The 19,026-nt window shown below is 37.9% G+C and overlaps 1 protein-coding gene across 4 annotated transcripts in view; it reads right to left on the bottom strand.

Moving 5' to 3' along the window:
• The window catches only part of mdga1 (MAM domain containing glycosylphosphatidylinositol anchor 1), a 239,514-nt gene that overhangs the window by 196,222 nt on the left and 24,266 nt on the right, over positions 1–19,026 (bottom strand). The window contains exon 1 of one of the 4 annotated variants that reach the window (XM_077196892.1): positions 12,100–12,191. The exons of the other annotated variants lie outside the window; for them this stretch is intronic. Within the exon in view, the coding sequence (XP_077053007.1) occupies positions 12,100–12,115 (16 nt within the window). The 5' untranslated portion in view covers positions 12,116–12,191. Of the gene's footprint in view, positions 1–12,099; positions 12,192–19,026 lie in introns of those variants that run through there. 4 annotated transcript variants of the gene reach the window in all.

Genomic DNA, 19,026 nt, shown 5'->3' with positions numbered 1-19,026 from the left:
AGCCGGTGGGAAAGTTATGCCTTTGCTGGAAGTGTTTGATAGACCAGTTCTGTCAGATCAGCCTGATGAACTGTCGAGGTCTTATCCTGAAACTTTTCCAATTTGTGTAGTTACGCGAGCTCAGTCTCATAAAATGGATGCTGAGGATTTGGCTGAAACATTTATGGCACCTGTTTGTATCAGTGATGTGTTACCCCATAATGAGAGTAAAATTGATGAAAAGTCGCCTGCTCTGAGCACTCTGAATGTAAAGTTGCGTGTAACACGCGAAGGGGTTATTGCTGCTCAAGAAGAGGATGAAAGTCTTCGGAAGTGTTTTGCTGCTGTTATTCCTCTAGAGAAAATTCAAGAGAGGAAAACTGCTTATTTTGTTGAGAACGGGTTACTGATGCGTAAGTGGTGTTCTGAGAGTGCCGATGATGCTGAATGGAACAGTGTGTATCAGATTGTGATTCCTTCGTGTTACCGACCACAAGTTTTGTCTTTAGCTCATGATCATGATTTGTCAGGACATCTAGGAATCAAGAAAACCTATCATCGGGATTTAAGACATTTTTTTTGGCCGAGAGTAAAAACTGATGTCACACGTTTTTGCCGCACCTGTGGCACCTGTCAAATTATTGGTAAACCAAATCAGGTAATTCCGCGTGCTCCTCTTGTTCCTATTCCTGTGATAGGAGAGCCGTTTGAACACGTTATTGTTGATTGTGTTGGTCCCTTGCCTAAATCCAAGTCTGGTAATCAATTTCTTTTGACGATAATGTGCACAGCGACTAGATTTCCGGAGGCAATACCTTTGAGAAGGATTACAGCACCTGTTGTAACTACAGCCCTTGTGAAATTCTTTTCTACATTTGGTTTACCCAAAATTGTGCAGTCAGATCAGGGCACTAATTTTCTTTCTAGAATCTTTACTCAGGTGTTGTCCAGCTTAAGTATATCTCATAGGGTTGCCAGTGCCTATCACGCTGAAAGCCAGGGGGCGCTTGAGCGGTTCCACCAAACGCTTAAGGCAATGCTGAAGAAGTATTGTATGGATACGGGTAAAGAATGGGATGAGGGGGTACCACTACTTTTATTTGCAATTAGAGAAGCAGTTCAGGAAAGCCTTGGATTCAGTCCTGCTGAATTAGTTTTCGGACATACCGTCAGAGGACCCTTGAAGATGCTTAAGGAAAATTTATTGTCGTTTGAGTCTAGCCCGAAAGTGAACGTGTTAGACTATGTGAGTAAATTCCGTGAACGCTTACATAAAGCTTGTTCAGTGGCGAGAGAATCACTTGAAGTTGTACAGAAAAAGATGAAGAGTCATTATGATCGTAAGTCTGTGCAGCGTTCTTTTAACGAGGGCGATTCGGTGTTGGTTTTGTTGCCTATGGTAGGGTCTGCCCTATCAGCACAGTTTTCTGAGCCATATGAGGTGGTGAGAAAACTTAGTAACACCGATTACGTAATTGGGACTCCTGACAGGAAACGAAAAACGCGTGTGTGTCATGTGAACATGTTAAAAACTTTTCACCACAGAGAAGTTGTCCAGAGTGATGTTTCACCTGCAGACGAAACTGCCATTCCTGTGGCATCTCCTGTGCTGATCGCTTGTGCTGCTGTCGAGGTTGGTGATCCGGAGGATGATGGAGTGATCTTGCGTCATACTCATCAACAGTGTGCTCGTCTTAAAAACTCAGAGGTATTGAATGATTTTACATCCTATGTATCTCATTTATCTGAACAACAGGGATATGATGTTATGCAGTTGATTAATGATTGTAATGTTCTGTTTAATGATGTACCTTCTTGCACTACAGTCCTAGAGCACGACATCAATGTGGGTGATGCTGCTCCGATCAAACAGCATGCATATCGTGTGAACGCAGTGAAAAGAGATATTATGCGGAATGAGGTTCAGTATCTGTTAGAGCATGGCCTTGCTCAGTTCAGTTGTAGTCCCTGGAGCTCTCCGTGTTTATTAGTGCCAAAGAGTGATGGTACTGCGCGATTCTGCACCGACTACCGGAAAGTAAATGCAGTAACCGTACCTGACTGTTTTCCATTGCCATGCATGGAGGACTGGGTGGATAACATTGGTTCAGCTTGTTATGTCAGCAAGCTAGATTTGTTAAAAGGTTATTGGCAAGTTCCGCTTACGACTCGTGCTTCTAACATCTCAGCTTTCGTGACACCTGATAGTTTCCCACAGTATCGTGTTATGGCTTTCGGCATGCGTAACGCCCCAGCCACTTTTCAGCGATTAATCAATATTGTGTTGGCTGGAGTGCCTAAGTGTAACGCATATTTGGATGATCTGGTGATTTATTCGGCTGATTGGCCGGAACATATTTCCTCGTTACGTATGGTTTTTGAACGACTTGAGAAGGCTTCGCTAACTTTAAACTTAGCTAAATGTGAGTTTGGCCAGGCCACTATTACCTATGTTGGGAAGGAAGTTGGTCAGGGCCAAGTGCGCCCGTTAGAAGCTAAAGTTACCGCGATAGCTGTCTTCCCTATTCCAACCACCCGGCGTGAGCTCCGCCAATTTTTGGGGATGGCTGGCTATCATCGTAGCTTCTGCAAACATTTCTCGACAATTGCACAGCCGTTGACTTCGCTTCTTAGTCCCTCCCGTACGTTTTTATGGTCTGACGACTGTCAACATGCTTTTAACTCGATTAAAACATTTTTGTGTAACGCACCTGTTTTAGCCGCACCAGATTGCGCTGCTGCGTTTAAACTTGATGTGGATGCGAGTGCCGTTGGTGCTGGAGCTGTGTTAATTCAGGAGGGTAAAGATGGTATTGATCATCCCATCTGTTACTTCTCGCGTAAGTTTAATAAACATCAGTTAAACTATTCGACAATCGAGAAAGAGGCTTTAGCGCTTCTGATGGCTCTCCAGTTTTTTGATGTGTATCTTGGCTCGAGTAACATTCCGGTAATCGTGTTCACCGATCATAACCCTTTAGTTTTTCTATCAGGCATGTATAACCAGAATCAGCGTTTAATGCGCTGGGCTCTGATTGTACAGGGTTATAATCTGATGATTAAGCACAAGAAGGGCGTCGAGAATGTGATAGCTGACGCACTATCTAGAATTGCGTATAACTGTATTTGAGCATAACTATTTGAACAACTATATGGTCGATTTTGTCCCATATAGTTGGTTCTTCAGGGGGGAAGTGTTACGTTCCACGTGTTTTGTTTCACTGATCTGTTTCACGTGTTGGCCCTTATGTTCATTGTGTTTCTCTTTCGTCCCTAGTTCACTATCTCTGCTCGCAGGATTGCTGTGATTGGCTGAGCCGGACGTTAGTCATCATTGAGGCGACGTTCCAGAACCAATCAAAGGCCGTTCAGCTGGTTTTAAGAGAGTGGCGCGTTCATTCATTCTCTCTCTCCTGTGGCGCGTTCACTCTCTCTCTTCTGTGGCGTGTTGAGCTCTGTGTAGCGAACTGAGTGAAGTGCGATGTTGAGCTCTGTGTAGCGAACTGAGTGATGTGCGATGTATTGGTGTGTTTATTCCATATCATAGAGGCATTACGATAATCTGGGAGGACGAACGGTAGGTCAGTATGCCGCGGTATACACTGCCCGTAGGTCTGTCTCTGTTATACACACTAGGTTAGTGGTGAGCGCCAACCCTTGTAGTTTTGTTATTTAGTTAGGTTAGTCAGCGCCGCGTGCGTGAAGATTGCGGTTTCTTTTTCACATTTTGTTTTGAGTAGGGTTAGGGTTAGCTTAAGGATTGTTTTTGTTTTATTATGTTCTTTCCTTTGGCGCCACTCTTTGTTTGTCTCCCAATCTTTTTTTTTTATTATTGCATTGTACATAGCGCATACATTGTCCTGTTACTGGAACTAGTGGCTTCGGCTTTTTTTTGTGTGTAATAAAACCCAGTAATTTTTCTCTTTCAAAGTTTGCCTGACATGTTCTTCCAGTCTACTTCACATCTAGCAGCATATTAATATTTTAATGGTACGACATTCCCTAGGCCTTTTAAAGATCGTAACATGCATAATTTCGGAAGACTTTAATTTGAACACATTAGCCATATGGACTTTTCAAATTAAAAAGGAAAACGGAAAAATAAAACATTTGAGAACCACTGTTTTACAGTAATAAACATAAACATGACTACTCTCATTAAACACACAATGTTAGAGAATAACAGAAACTACAGACTCAAATATTTGGACTAGTGCAGTCAAACCGATTAATTGCGATTAATCACATCTAACATAAAAATTGACATAATATGTGTGTGTGTGTGTGTGTGTGTGTGTGTGTGTGTGTGTGTGTGTGTGTGTGTGTGTGTGTGTGTGTGTGTGTGTGTGTGTGTGTGTGTGTGTGTGTGTGTGTGTGTGTGTGTGTGTGTGTGTGTGTGTGTGTGTGTATCATAGTTGGCGCTTGGTATACACTCACCTAAAGGATTATTAGGAACACCATACTAATACTGTGTTTGACCCCCTTTCGCCTTCAGAACTGCCTTAATTCTACGTGGCATTGATAAAACAAGGTGCTGAAAGCATTCTTTAGAAATGTTGGCCCATATTGAGAGGATAGCATCTTGCAGTTGATGGAGATTTGTGGGATGCACATCCAGGGCACGAAGCTCCCGTTCCACCACATCCCAAAGATGCTCTATTGGGTTGAGATCTGGTGACTGTGGGGGCCATTTTAGTACAGTGAACTCATTGTCATGTTCAAGAAATCAATTCGAAATGATTCGAGCTTTGTGACATGGTACATTATCCTGCTGGAAGTAGCCATCAGAGGATGGGTACATGGTGTCCATAAAGGGATGGACATGGTCAGAAACAATGCTTAGGTAGACCGTGGCATTTAAACGATGCCCAATTTGCACTAAGGGGCCTAGAGTGTGCCAATAAAACATCCCCCACACCATTACACCACCACCACCACCAGCCTGCACAGTGGTAACAAGGCATGGTGGATCCATGTTCTCATTCTGTTTATGCCAAATTCTGACTCTACCATCTGAATGTCTCAACAGAAATCGAGACTCATCAGACCAGGCAACATTTTTCCAGTCTTCAACTGTCCCATTTTGGTGAGCTTTTGCAAATTGTAGCCTCTTTTCCTATTTGTAGTGGGGATGAGTGGTACCTGGTGGGGTCTTCTGCTGTTGTAGCCCATCCGCCTCAAGGTTGTGCGTGTTGTGGCTTCACAAATGCTTTGCTGCATACCTCGGTTGTAACGAGTGGTTATTTCAGTCAAAGTTGCTCTTCTATCAGCTTGAATCAGTCGGCCCATTCTCCTCTAGCATCAACAAGGCATTTCCGCCCACAGGACTGCCGCATACTGGATGTTTTTCCCTTTTCACACCACTCTATGTATACCCTAGAAATGGTTGTACGTGAAAATCCCAGTAACTGAGCAGATTGTGAAATACTCAGACCGGCCCGTCTGGCACCAACAACCATGCCACGATCAAAATTGCTTAAATCACCTTTCTTTCCCATTCTGACATTCAGTTTGGAGTTCAGGATATTGTCTTGACCAGGACCACACCCCTAAATGCATTGAAGCAACTGCCATGTGATTGGTTGATTAGATAATTGCATTAATGAGAAATTGAACAAGTGTTCCTAATAATCCTTTAGGTGAGTGTATATACATATACACACACATATATTATGTAAACAAAAACGTTTATGTTAGATGCTATTAATTGCGATTAATCGATTTGACAGCTCTAATTTGGAAAATTACAGTGATGAGAATATGTGGGTGAAAATGGACATTTTTGTGGCATTCATCCATTATCCCCATTTGTTTGTTAAATTTCATATACAGAGACAATACGAATATCTTGCTCTAAACTATACCTTTTCTGCAGCACCATCAATCTTAGTCACAGTCTATCATTCTCTTAAAGTCTCATACACTCTGGAACAGGCTCTGAGAAACCAGCTTATTAAAGACTTCTGAATGAACCGCATGTTTCCCCACGCGTCCGGGTGCAAGCAAGGTGCATCGAGCCGGCATGGCCCCCAGCAACGGCCTCCTGACCCCGGCTTTCACTGCCTAACGCAGCGTGAATGCTCACCGTAATTAGATGTGGTGTGACAGCGGCTCATTATTCCTGGAATGCCTACAACTGAAGGTGAGCATGCCAGAGGATTGTCATACAGCCGCTGGAAAGCTTCTACTGTGAGAACACGGACTATCCTTGAAAGATCCAGTAAGATCAGCTTTGATAAATGATGGCTCTATCATGCCCTAGATCGATCTAGTAGAGAGAGAAAAAACACCTGGATGGAGAAGAAAGAAGATTTTCTGGGCATCACAGTGCTGAAAAGAGGACAAGGAGAAAAAAACATGCACTCATTTCTTTTCACTGACCCTGTCTCAGAAGCTTCCGGTCCCTTTTAGTGAACAGACACACACGCACAGTAAACACAACACACACGTCATCAGACGCTCAAGTGTGTCTGTACGAGACACCAAAACGAAACTGCCCTCTACTTTTGAAGTTTAAACTCTGCTGTGCTGAGTTTCCCAGAAGGCATTTTTGAAGAAGAACGTAATGAGATTATATCCAACATATACCAAGAATTCACCTCAATAATACACATCTTAAAGACACAAACACTCAAATTGCTAAATAAACCACATACAAAGCTGCTTCTCAAACTGTGTGCAGGGTTAATCGTGGTTTAAAGTCCCCCTGAGATGAAAATCAAGTATTTAATGTTGTTTATAAGTCTATGTTGTGTTTTTAATATACAAACCATGTGCAAATTCATAAGTCAACACCATTGCTGAGTATTTTCTCCTTAAAACTGCAGTGAACCAAAGACAAACAGCGTCTAAAAAACGCTGTTTGAAATCGCTGGTGTTTCTGACGTCACAAACTATCTTGTAACCAATCAAGTCAACGTGCCGGCAAGCTTTAGCATATCATTAACAGCAAACTAGCAGGGAAGTCTCAAGAGAAGCCAGGTTATGACGGTAAATTTTTCTGTTGATATGAAAATCGTGTACATTTAGCAATATAGGGTGTAAATTGTGTATATGATTTATATTACGATGTTATGATGAACTATATGCCTTTCTCCACTGACGTGCAAAGTTGGTCAATGCGTTTCTAAAGATGCTGATTTTTAGAAGGCAGACTGAGATGGCGAACAGCAACGGGAACATGGTTTGTGTAACATTAGCAACACATTATTAGCTGTTTGATAAAGCAAAAGTCTAATCATATTAATTACCGTTATGTGTCCGACTTTGTAAAGAGTGCTGCATTTACTTAAGTAAAGTTGACTGACCGAGTGGTCAGGGCCAATTTGCATATTCATGGCATGGAGAATTTTATTCACAGGAAAAATCGTTTAAATTTGATGTAAATTTTGGTGATAAGAGTTTTAAGGGATGAAATTATTGACTGCAGGGGGACTTTAAAAAAGTACATGATTCTACACAAAAAATGTTTTTCATAAAACGTATTGAAAATGTAATCTTTTTTTTTTCTTCTTCTTTGCTGACATAATCAAGACCTTATGGCCAGGGCAAATAATGTTAACTAATAACATCCATTCTCCAGAGCGTCATTGCGTAATGTTGTATTGATTGGAATGGTTTACAAACGATATTACTTTTGATTGCATGTGCTACTTTTGATATAGTGCTTACTGCAAAGTATATTGTGTATACCGTTACTGATTCAAATAGTACATGAAACATGTACTGTATATGAAACATTTCAAACAGTGGTATGCCATAGAATTAACTCCATATCACAATTTTGATACAATACTACCTTTGATACCTACCATTATTGATGCTAAATCAATAACTTGATTTAAACAGACAAACAAGCTACTTGCAACCCTAATACTGTATACAGAAATATACATTTCTTTACATTTATGCATTTGGCAGACAATTTTATTCAAAGCACCTTGCATTGCATTTAAGGTATACATTTCATTTGTTGATGCATTCCCTGGGAATCAAACCTATGCCCTTGCTGTTGCTAGTGCTATACAATACTAATTGAGCTACAGTAATGCTGTAGTATGATAGCGGCCCTGAACACAGCCACAAACAGTTAGAAAGAGAGAGTAAAAATATCTAGATATTAACATTTTGTTATTATTGTGTTATTATTAATGACAGCCGTTCTAAAGCTACGGTCATGATGCTAGAGTCAGTGTTGTTGGTGGTTGCCAGGATGTTGCTATGTGGTTGCAAAGGTGTGTTTTTAGATCACTGCTATGCAGTTGCTAGGCTTTATAGATCACAACACCCATCACAATATACAAACACAATATAAACACCAACATGTAATCATATTGAAGAACCTCTCTCAATATGTCAAACTTCTGGTTTAAAATGCTTAAGCAATAAAAATTGGATTTAATATACTGTCAACAATATTTTTGGCTTAAATTTAAATATAGATTCAAATATTTGAGTGTAAAATATGGCACATAAGTCATAATAAAATGCTAAAACATTCAGTATATATATTTTAAATATTTATAAAATATGTCTCTTATGCTCACAGACCCTACATTTATTTGATCACAAACATAGTTAAAAGTGTAATATTGTGAAATATTATTATAATTTAAAATAAACATTTTCTGTTTTAATGTAATGCAAAACTGAATTTTCAGTATCATTACTCCAGTCTTCAATGTCACATGATCCTTCTGATTTGCTGCTCAAGAAATATTTTTTATTATTCTCAATGTTGAAAACAGTTGTACTGCTTATATATGTGTGAAAGCTGATTCTTTGATGAATATTATAAATGTATATCTGCACAAATTCTTCCTTCCTCAAGACCACCAAATACCCAAACTACACACTCCGTCAATGTCAGCCAACAAACCTTTTTATACAACCCGCAGGTTGACAGAAAGAAAGAAAGAAAGAAAGAAAGAAAGAAAGAAAGAAAGAAAGAAAGAAAGAAAGAAAGAAAGAAAGAAAGAAAGAAAGAAAGAAAGAAAGAAAGAAAGAAAGAAAGAAAGAAAGAAAGAAAGAAAGAAAGAAAGAAATAGTCGGCCTGTCACACAACTCTACAATATTAATTACATCAGAGCAGCTTGTGAATAATTAAGAATGCCTATTTAACAGCTCTGAATAATTTATCTCCAGTCAGGGTATGTGTGTATAATGTGATCGATAAGCACAGAGTTTAACCAATGAATCAGCAAAGGTCTCTATAAGAACTCGGTGGGCTTGTGTATCTATCCACTGCTGAGGCAGTCAATCATAAAGTGTGTGTGGATGATTTATATATTTGCTGCAACAATGTCAAAATTTTAATTTAAAAAACTGTCCACTTATTAAGAAAATTAGCTTTTGAAATGTTTCAAACAAACCATTTTTCAAGAGAATATTGTGATATGGAAGAAAGTGTGCCGACAATATTCTAGTCCTAACTAAGTGAAGCCAGTTCTTTAATGACATCGTCATCATCATCATCCAGGAAGTGACATCATTTCAGAAGAAATACAACAAGTGCTAAATGTAAGCAATCGATTTGATGAATTTTGTGATGTTGTTGGTTTTTCCTAAAAACACTGAACTGTAATGATATTGCCAACATTCATCTCTTCTAACCGTGTTCTATGTGCTATACATAAACATAATTGTGTCATAATTAATAAGTGCCTGAACCTGACTAAGCATATTTCAAGTCAAGTCACCTTTATTTATATGGCGCTTTAGAGTGAACAGCCAATATTCAGTTGAAATCAATTTGATAGAATACCTTTGATATATATACTTCCTTAAATTACAACACAAGCACAAACAGAGAGACATACAGAAAACATCAGACAGATCTTCTCTTGTAAAATCATACAGCAATTTCCAGTGTGGACACAAAAACAATATTAGTATTCTATGGAAGTTGTTCTCCGTCACTGAAACACGTTATTGAAGCTACAGCAAAACCCCACGGCACTTTGTGCTAATGTGTGCTCAGATTTGGTTTGCATGTCCTCTGCAGAAACGGCGTGCTAAAGCGCACGACCGCTGACAGCTTCCTAAATGGTTTGTGGCTGTGGAATGAGGAGAAAGCTAGCTTTTTCATGATATCTATTACGGTTTATTTAGGAAAGTGTCAAGAGGGATATTGCCGTGTCAAAACAGAACACACACACAGGAAGAATGCTTATAGACAGGCTACAAACCAGATTTGCTGGAAAACTGTCACGAATGCAACCGTCTCGATTTTAGACGAACCTATAGAGAGACTGACTGTGGAACAGATGTGTTTAAGGAAATTGTGGGGAATGTCAGTGGCGTGTTATATTGCATTTGCAAATGAGTGATGCTGATAAAACATTAAGGTATGGTGCGTAAATTTATGTCTAACAGTGAGATGAATGTGTCCTGAAACGCTCTTAACAGGTGGTATTGAAAATGCATCAGATATAGTGGTTTGTCTCTAAAGGAATCTTCCTAAATACAGGTTAAGGTCTATGAACAGCACCTGTGGCGTGTTGTCGAAATACCGCAGACAATTATTTAGACTCATTCTTCAGTTTGTGAAAAAAAAGTTACGTGGAGTCTGTCCATTACAGAAAACAAGTCAAAAATGTCATCACAGCTGTATGTAAGTGGCAGTTGGTCAGAGCGATGGTAAGATCAAAAAAATTATAATAGTAATAAATATCACAGTTTTAACAGAAATATTAAGCAGCACATGTGTTTTTTTAACATTGATAATCATAAGAAATGTTTCTTGAGCAAATCAGCATATTAGAATGATTTCTGAAGGATCATGTGACACTGAAGACTGGAGTAATGATGATGAAAATTCAGCTTTGATCACAGGAATAAATTACATTTTACAATGAAATCAAACAGAAAACATTTATCTTATTTGTAAAAAATATATTTTACAATATTACTGTCTTTACTGTATTTTTATCATATATATTCCTTGGTGAGAATAAGACATAATAATTATAAACTAACAATATAAACTATACTCATATAAATTATATATATATATATATATATATATATATATACACACACACACATACATAACATATAACTGTTGCTTGTGAAATTAATTTTAAAGATTTATGGTGCAAGTATTTTTTTTATTTACTACACTGAAAATTTTATAAAAATATACTTCTGCAAAAAGTATAAAGTGCATAAACATGTGAAGTTATGTGAAGCTGATTTAAGTTATGACAAAACTACAACTTGTTTATATACAAAAAAAATGTTTTGTCTAATTTCTGTCAAATCAATCACATATGAAAGTCTTAACCAGTGCAGCTCTCAGACGCAGTGAGTAGGTTCATTAATACAGTGTGTGTGTGTGTGTGTGTGTGTGTGTGTGTGTGTGTGTGTGTGTGTGTGTGTGTGTGTGTGTGTGTGTGTGTGTGTGTGTGTGTGTGTGTGTGTGTGTGTGTGTTAGCAGGAAAAGGACAATATGATTAATCAGACCGGAGTGTGGCTCTAGTCCCAGAGAAACTGATGTATACACACGGTAAAGGACTTAATTCACAAATAAACAGGGTTATAATTCAGAGAGCGGACGAGAGTGAAAGCAAGCCATAAATATGTAGCCTATTGCATTTGGAGCAATATCATACATGCCAGAGAGAGAATAAAGAAAAAGATAGAGAGCGAGAGAGAGAAGAAGGGGGAGGAAACTTCAGAGGAACAGACACTGCATATATCATCATAGAATGATCAATCATAAAATGTGCCCTTTCAAACACACACACACAGTGATATTCCACGTCCGGTCCTGAAGCTAGAACAGGTAGTTGTGTGGTCACAGGAAAGATGAAATCTTATTTGTTTCTCTTAAGAGAGAAATGAGATTAACACAATCGTATTCCTAAATAACTATATAAACCTAACGATTTTCCTGTGACTATTAAACCTTTGACAAAATCAAACCGGAACATTCAGATCTACGTTTGCTCTGCCACTGACCAAACAATCGTCCATGTATAGGTTTTTTACGCCATGTAACAGTCTTTTCAACCACACAGTATCACTAATTCTGTGTTACAAATAGAGAAATTATCACAGAAGTACTCAGATAAAAGTTTGTAGTTCGGATCAAAGACTGTAAAAAAAGATGAGACGCACCTTCACTCTCTTCCATTGTAGAAAAGTGAAGCCGCCATGTCTAGTACAATAGTTAGTACAGTTTACTGCAGAACAACTCATTATGTCGGTGTAAAATAAACAGTTATGGAAATATAGAAATTAAAGTTAAAGCTCCAATCACCTCCCGAAACTCCAGAAAAAGGTCCGTTGGTGCATCAGTGACTACTTCACTCAGAGAAGCTGTCAATCACAGCTGTCAATCATGATGTCACACCCTCGTTTTATAGCATCAAATAACTAACTAAAACCAAACTTATTTTAAATAAAACAAATACTTGAACTTACATAAGCGTGATAAAAACTACCTAAACCATCTTTGGAAAAAAGTTGATTGTTATTAAGTGTAATTTGATTGTTTAGTTTGTCTCACGTCCCATTAGATCACATGGAGAGAGCAGAGTTTATGACCTATACTGAATCCAGACACCTGGGCGATCGAAATGTTTTGGCTTCACTTTTCAGGACTTGTGCCGCAAACTTGGTTTGGCTGTACAAACACTGATGTCTACGATAGTGATCAAAATAAACCAAATCACCTTTTGAAAGTAACTTGCCACATCAAATAACGATTGTATCAATTACATCGTTATGCCAGTAGGTGGCGACAAGTGATTCAGTCATTGTGAATCGTTCATTCAAGAGATTTGTTCAAAAACGCTGATTCATCTTTTTGAAGTTGAGTAAGGTTGGCAGGTTTTTTGTATTCATTTTTATTTCCTGTCACTGCGCAGGCTTTTTTTATTGCATATGACAGTGTAAAAGGCTCAATAACCCTTTTATTTAAAGGCTTAATTTATATCCCGTAGACCGGCCCGTTGCATTACACTTGCAAGCAGTATCAATTATGTCAAAAATGTGATGTGCAGTCAAATGATACGCTAGCTGTGCTTCGTGGAGTTTTGACGTGTTTTATAGACTCAATATTGTTTCGTATTCAAATGTGGTGAACCACACACACACACACACACACACACACACACACACACCACAACCAAAACATCTTCCCATGCCCCAGAATTCTCAATTTATGCTGAATCGTGCAGCTCTAATGTGAACTCATTTTTTTTTTACCAAATTCTTACAAGGCCAAATGATCTGAGCTACTATTCACATTATATTTATATCTCTACACTCAGGTCAGCAGCTTTTTTCCTGAAGTATTTTAGGAGAAACACCTCAGATTAATTTGATACTGTATTTAAATACTTTAAATAAGAACTCTGGACCAAAAGCCTCCGGCAACATCTGAGCAATATCACTTTCATATGGGTACCATACTGCAAATGGTAATCGCCAGACTTTTCTTTTATATGAAGTTTACATTACAGCTGTCTTGGATTTTATTGTTTTACTCTAAAGACTACACCTTTCAATCTTAAAATATATAAAATCCAGCATTACATTTGAAAAATAATCCTTAACCATTTAGATATTTATTGTGTACAATTTATTTATTTCAATTTTTACACAAATCAAATCTGTTATTTAAGAGTTTTAAATGTATTTGTGTGTATTTTGGATATATAAAAAACTTGCTTTTAAAATCACCATGTTAAGACAAAGAAGTTTTGTTAAATGGCATTGCAATGGAAATAACTTTCAGAAAAATGACAAAATAAATATATGTTGCCTATTTACACTACAATCGAACAGTTTTTGAATTGGAAGAAGAGTTAGGAAGAGTTATTTTGCTATAACGCCCCTTGTGGCAATGCTGAGAATGCAATGCATACTATGAATTGCGTTCTGACACATACTTATAGTATGCTGTGTGTAGTATACACGTACACTACAGTGAGATACAGTAATACAGAAGACTATCAGCTTTTCAGAAGCAAATTCAATAACCTCCTCTCTACTTTACAGCTACAGAGAGTCTGATGAAAGCAATAACAGCTTTTAGCGGCTCATAAGACTAAATGCACAGAGAGATCATCTGGCTATTCATTACAGAGATTCATTCTGGATTCTCTCTGTGTGTGTGTGTGTGTGTGTGTGTGTGTGTGTGTGTGTGTGTGTGTGTGTGTGTGTGTGTGTGTGTGTGTGTGTGTGTGTGTGTGTGTGTGTGTGTGTGTGTGTGTGTGTGTGTGTGTGTGTGTGTGAGCTGCAATCTCATTACACACATCTAATCTAGCTATTACATTCAGCTTCGTACTCTGAGAGATTTTAAATTGCATTATACTCACGTACACACTCGCTGAACACATGTAAATTAATGAAACACACAAACACAGACAAAAACACACACACACACACACACACACACACACACACACACACACACACATGTAGATGTAGTGGGCTGCTCTGAATGCACTACTGAGATCTGCTCTCTCTCCAACTGTTTTCTTTTTGTTATACGAAGGTCGCATTACTATGGAAGCTTGTTTCTGCCACAGAATAAAAAAAGTAAAAAGTTAACTATAACTTTTTATCTAAAATTCAGACTTTTTTCTCACAACTGCATGATATAAAGTCTTAATTTGCGAGTTATAAAGTCAGAATTACGAGTTATAAAGTCAGAATTGCATGATATAAAGTCAGAATTGCATGTTTTAAAGTCAGAATTGTGAGATGTAAACTAAAAAAAAATTAATTATTACATTTTAAAATGATTTATATTCATTTTTAAACAAAAAAAGATATTATTCTCCTATTATTATTTAATTGTGTGCATTTAGAATATATACAAATCTAGCTTTCAAATTTGCAAGACGAAAAGGCTTTCATTTTATAAAAAAAAAATTACAAGTCATTTCCACCACAGAATGATATCAAATATATCACACATACATAAAATTTTAGATAAGATGGATATGGCAATGTGATGGAAAAGTTAACAGAATTTATTTATTTACAATACAGTTCAAAAGTTTTGGGTTGATAAGATTTATTAATGTTTTTGAAAGAAGTCTCTTATGCTCACCAAGGTTGCATTTACTTGATCATAAAGAAACACTATAATATTGTGAATATGATAATTTCATTTAATGCATCCTCCTTTCTGAATAAACATATTAATTTATTCCAAAAACAACTAATTTACTGACCCCAAACTTTTAAACGGTATAGTGTATTCATGTATGTTTACTATTGGACATTTTCAGGGATGGGCAGTATTTCAGATACATGTTTTTCAAATACATATTTCAAATACAAAATACTATTTTGTATTTTAAAGCCTTGTGAAGTTCTGCGAGCACAGATTCCATTTGGTCGAGGTAATGAGACTCACTCCTGCTCACCTCAGCACACACACCACACACACACACACACACACACGCGCGCGTGCGCGTTCATAAAGAGAAAGGCAGACTCTCTGCCATTCAATTCCTCTGTCACTGAAGCACAAGACATTCAACCCTTTCACTGATTGAATCCATCTCTCTTCGGCTACTCAGCCTTTCATTTTAGGGATGTAACAGCTAAGAAACAATGAAACTCTTTTCCATCATCCCTCATTTCATTTGAACTGTCCCATCATAAGCTCCTTCATTTTTCTATCCTTCAAGTCTATCTTTCTCCATTTCTCAAGTAGTGTGCTCATGTTTTCACTTAAACCATCCTGCAGTGAAATAGATATTTTAGTTTCAATAAAAGGTCATTTTAGACGGTTTTGCAGGAAGTTTTGAGTTCAGAAAGTTTCATAACTCTTTCATAGTACAATGATCATCTCTTATCTCCAAAGATCAAAGAAAATATGATCCATTCAATGGATGAGTTGTATTACATCTAGAGCGGCCTGTTCTTACAGTTTTCTTGCCTCTTTTTTTTTCAAAACTTTACACACAAATCCAAGAATTGCGGACACAAAATGCAAAATGTCTTACATCACTTGCAAAATGAATCACTGCATTCAAAATATCACAAACCCATCTCAAAAGCAAAAATTTGTCTTACGTTGCAACACCTTTGCCATAATATTATATTCTTGGTAATATACAATAAACACACAGCTTTTCAAAAACCTAAAGCTCTTCTTTCATGAGCTCCTATGTACATTTCTGTACTAGAGCTTAGATCGGGCCCAAAAAATCAAGCCCGACCCGACCCGAGCCCGTGCACGTTGTGTCCGAGCCCGGCACGTTAAAAACCCGATTTAAACCCGACCATTTTTAATATGTGGGCCGTTATAACCAGGGGCGACGACAGATCATTTTTTAACGCAGGTGCTGAATGGGTGCTAGACCATTGACAGTGTGGAGCTGCGCAATTATATATATATATATATATATATATATATACTATTAATAAATGTGCAAAAATTGGCCACTTAATATTTAATATTCAATTATTTTAATTATCACAATGATAGTTTTAATTTTATTAAATTGAACAATTACTAAATTCGGTGACAAGCGTGCCGAGAATTGATTTAATTTTATGATGAGATGCTCCAGTTCACGTGCTAGGGTGAACACGGCTCGCCGCCGCCTCCATGTCATGAATATTGCCTGCTATATTTGCTTCTTATTAATGCTTCTTCTTCTTCAGGCAATTGGTTGATGAAAAATGTATTAAAATTAAGATACAATTTATACAAAACGAAATTCACTTTAAAGAAAGGTTTTCTACAAAACAAAACATAATGAAGTGGTCAAAATCATGCCTGAACCACTCCATGTCTCCTGATATTGCGCATCCTCCTATCTACTCTGTTCACTTTCATAATCAACATAGATGGAAAAAAATTACATTATAATATTTTAATAAATATGAAACTAAATGCGCTTATTTAATGGCTACAACACATACAGACTCTCTAGCAGCGCGCCGCACTTGGACTCAACAAAGCCAACACATATGTTGTCACTGCCCACGAGTTTAAAATATTTCCATACCTCCGACTTTCCTTCATACTTGCTCAAAGTTAATTCTCCTGTTTTAATTTTTTTCTTTACTTCTTCAAGCTCCATGTTGCACTTAAGCTACACAATACAGCACAGCGTGCGAGTGGAGGAGACGCTGCGCGTGTCACGTGACGTGCTTGATCAAGGGCCCGACCCGACCTGACCCGAGCATAGTGGCGGGAAATATCGGCCCGGCCCGGCCCGGCCCGCGGGCTCGGGCTCGGGCAGAGAATCTAAGCTCTATTCTGTACAGGATTGAAAGTAATTGGCAGAGAAATGTTAAAAAATTCATGGCAAACATGAAAGCATGATTGAAACCAAACTATTCATTTTTTTTACTGTAAGCATTTGTGGTTGTGAATACAGTATTACACAGTCCAAAAAACCTATAACTTGACCTTTGGCCTATTTATAGGCCTATTCTAAAGCCATGATTGGTTGGTGTTAAGTAAAGCAATGAGTGTTTGCACATGTGAAGAGTTAGTGTGAGGCACTGATGAATTAGTGTGGCATTCTGATAGGTTGTGTTTGTAAAATGATTTGTGTGTGTTAAATAGATGATTGTGTGTTGTGGTTTGCAAAAAGTGTTTTATGAAATAGAAAACTGAGTCGAAGGCCGAGAATTAGTGTATTGTTTTGCAAATTTGGTGTGTGGTTCTGGTGTTTGAGTGCCAGGTTTCAGAAACTGTGTGACAAGTTAGTATTTTGTGTGTAAGCAGTTGAAAAAAAATGTAAATTCCGCATCTATTCACTGCCAATTCAAAAGTGGAAGAAAAGAAAAAGCTCTTTGTTTGCTCATTGTTGCAGTCAACACAGAATACAGATAGAGCCGTTACTCTGATCACACGTTCATAAAAGACTAAGGTTTATTTTTACAGCATGCTGCACAAAGTCTTCTCTATCTTAACCAAAGAGAAAATGCATTAAGCAGAAAATCCAGTCTGTCTTACAATCTTACAGCTTTTCAGCTAATTCTCACTAAAGAGTGGATTTGAGCGCTGCTCTCGAGTGCAAACCTGCGTGCCGATGCCCTGCAGTCAGAATGCGGTTTAAAGCCTTTTTAGAGCACCCTCACTTAAACTAAAGATTAGGCTTAAATGCAATTGGGTGTCTCGGTTTAGAGGAAGTGTTATGAGAAGTAATGCTGAGAGCACTCGCTGTGTGCCAATGGATTGGCTTGTGTATATTGGAGGAAATGAGGGAGATAGATGAGAAGCATATTGTCTCGTTCAGGCGGCAGTTAGTGGGAATTTATTGTTGGCAGATTGTGTGCGTGTGGATATGAATGTAGTGTTGATGTTTGTGTTCACACATACAGAGTGTGTACGCTATATTGGCCGATTAATCTGGCCATTTTGAGACAGTAACTGCGCCTGACTGAAAAATTTCTAGAAGCGGTTATTCGTTTCCAAAACCTCTGACAGCCTTGTCAATGGATAATTGATAATAATAGTCATAAGGGATTGTGAATATATCATAAATATTCTATACTTCTCTCAGCTCTACTACATACTAACAAGGCTTCGCCAGTACTCAATGCTTCTGTACTTTTGTTTGACTTCCTTTTTTTGGCAAAGCAATCTAAATGACCTGATAAAAGTCAAACCACTCCAAATATACCTCTATATTCCTCTCTCACAAGACAGGAGACTTATTAAGAAGTCAAGTGGATAGAAAACGAGAGCAAGGGGAGAGAGTTAGTTGTGTCATTCTTTAGAAAGACATGCTATGTTCAGAGTGCTAGAATAGCATTGTTACTATTTCTGCAGATTACAGTAAGTATACAATGCTGTGCACGCAACCCAAGCTTCCACTTACTGTGTAACAAATGAATCACAGGCTACTGCAGTTGATTTTTAACATCTCTTTCTTGACTTATGTTCAGAATAGCATACCATAATATTCAAACTACAGTATATAGTGTGCATTATGGCAATGTTTTGCATGCAATTTAAACCCAGATGACCAATATCCCTCAATTAGGGCTGGGTAAAAATATCGATTCATCAATGCATTGCAATTATTTGTTTCTCAATTCAATATCGATTCATCAAAT

This window comes from Siphateles boraxobius, unplaced genomic scaffold, assembly GCF_051911475.1.
Source record: "Siphateles boraxobius isolate OS27281-9 unplaced genomic scaffold, OSU_SipBor_1 37, whole genome shotgun sequence".
Lineage (NCBI taxonomy): Eukaryota > Metazoa > Chordata > Actinopteri > Cypriniformes > Leuciscidae > Siphateles > Siphateles boraxobius.
Note: the sequence above shows the minus strand (reverse complement) of the source record. Positions and strands in the feature narration are given on the sequence as shown.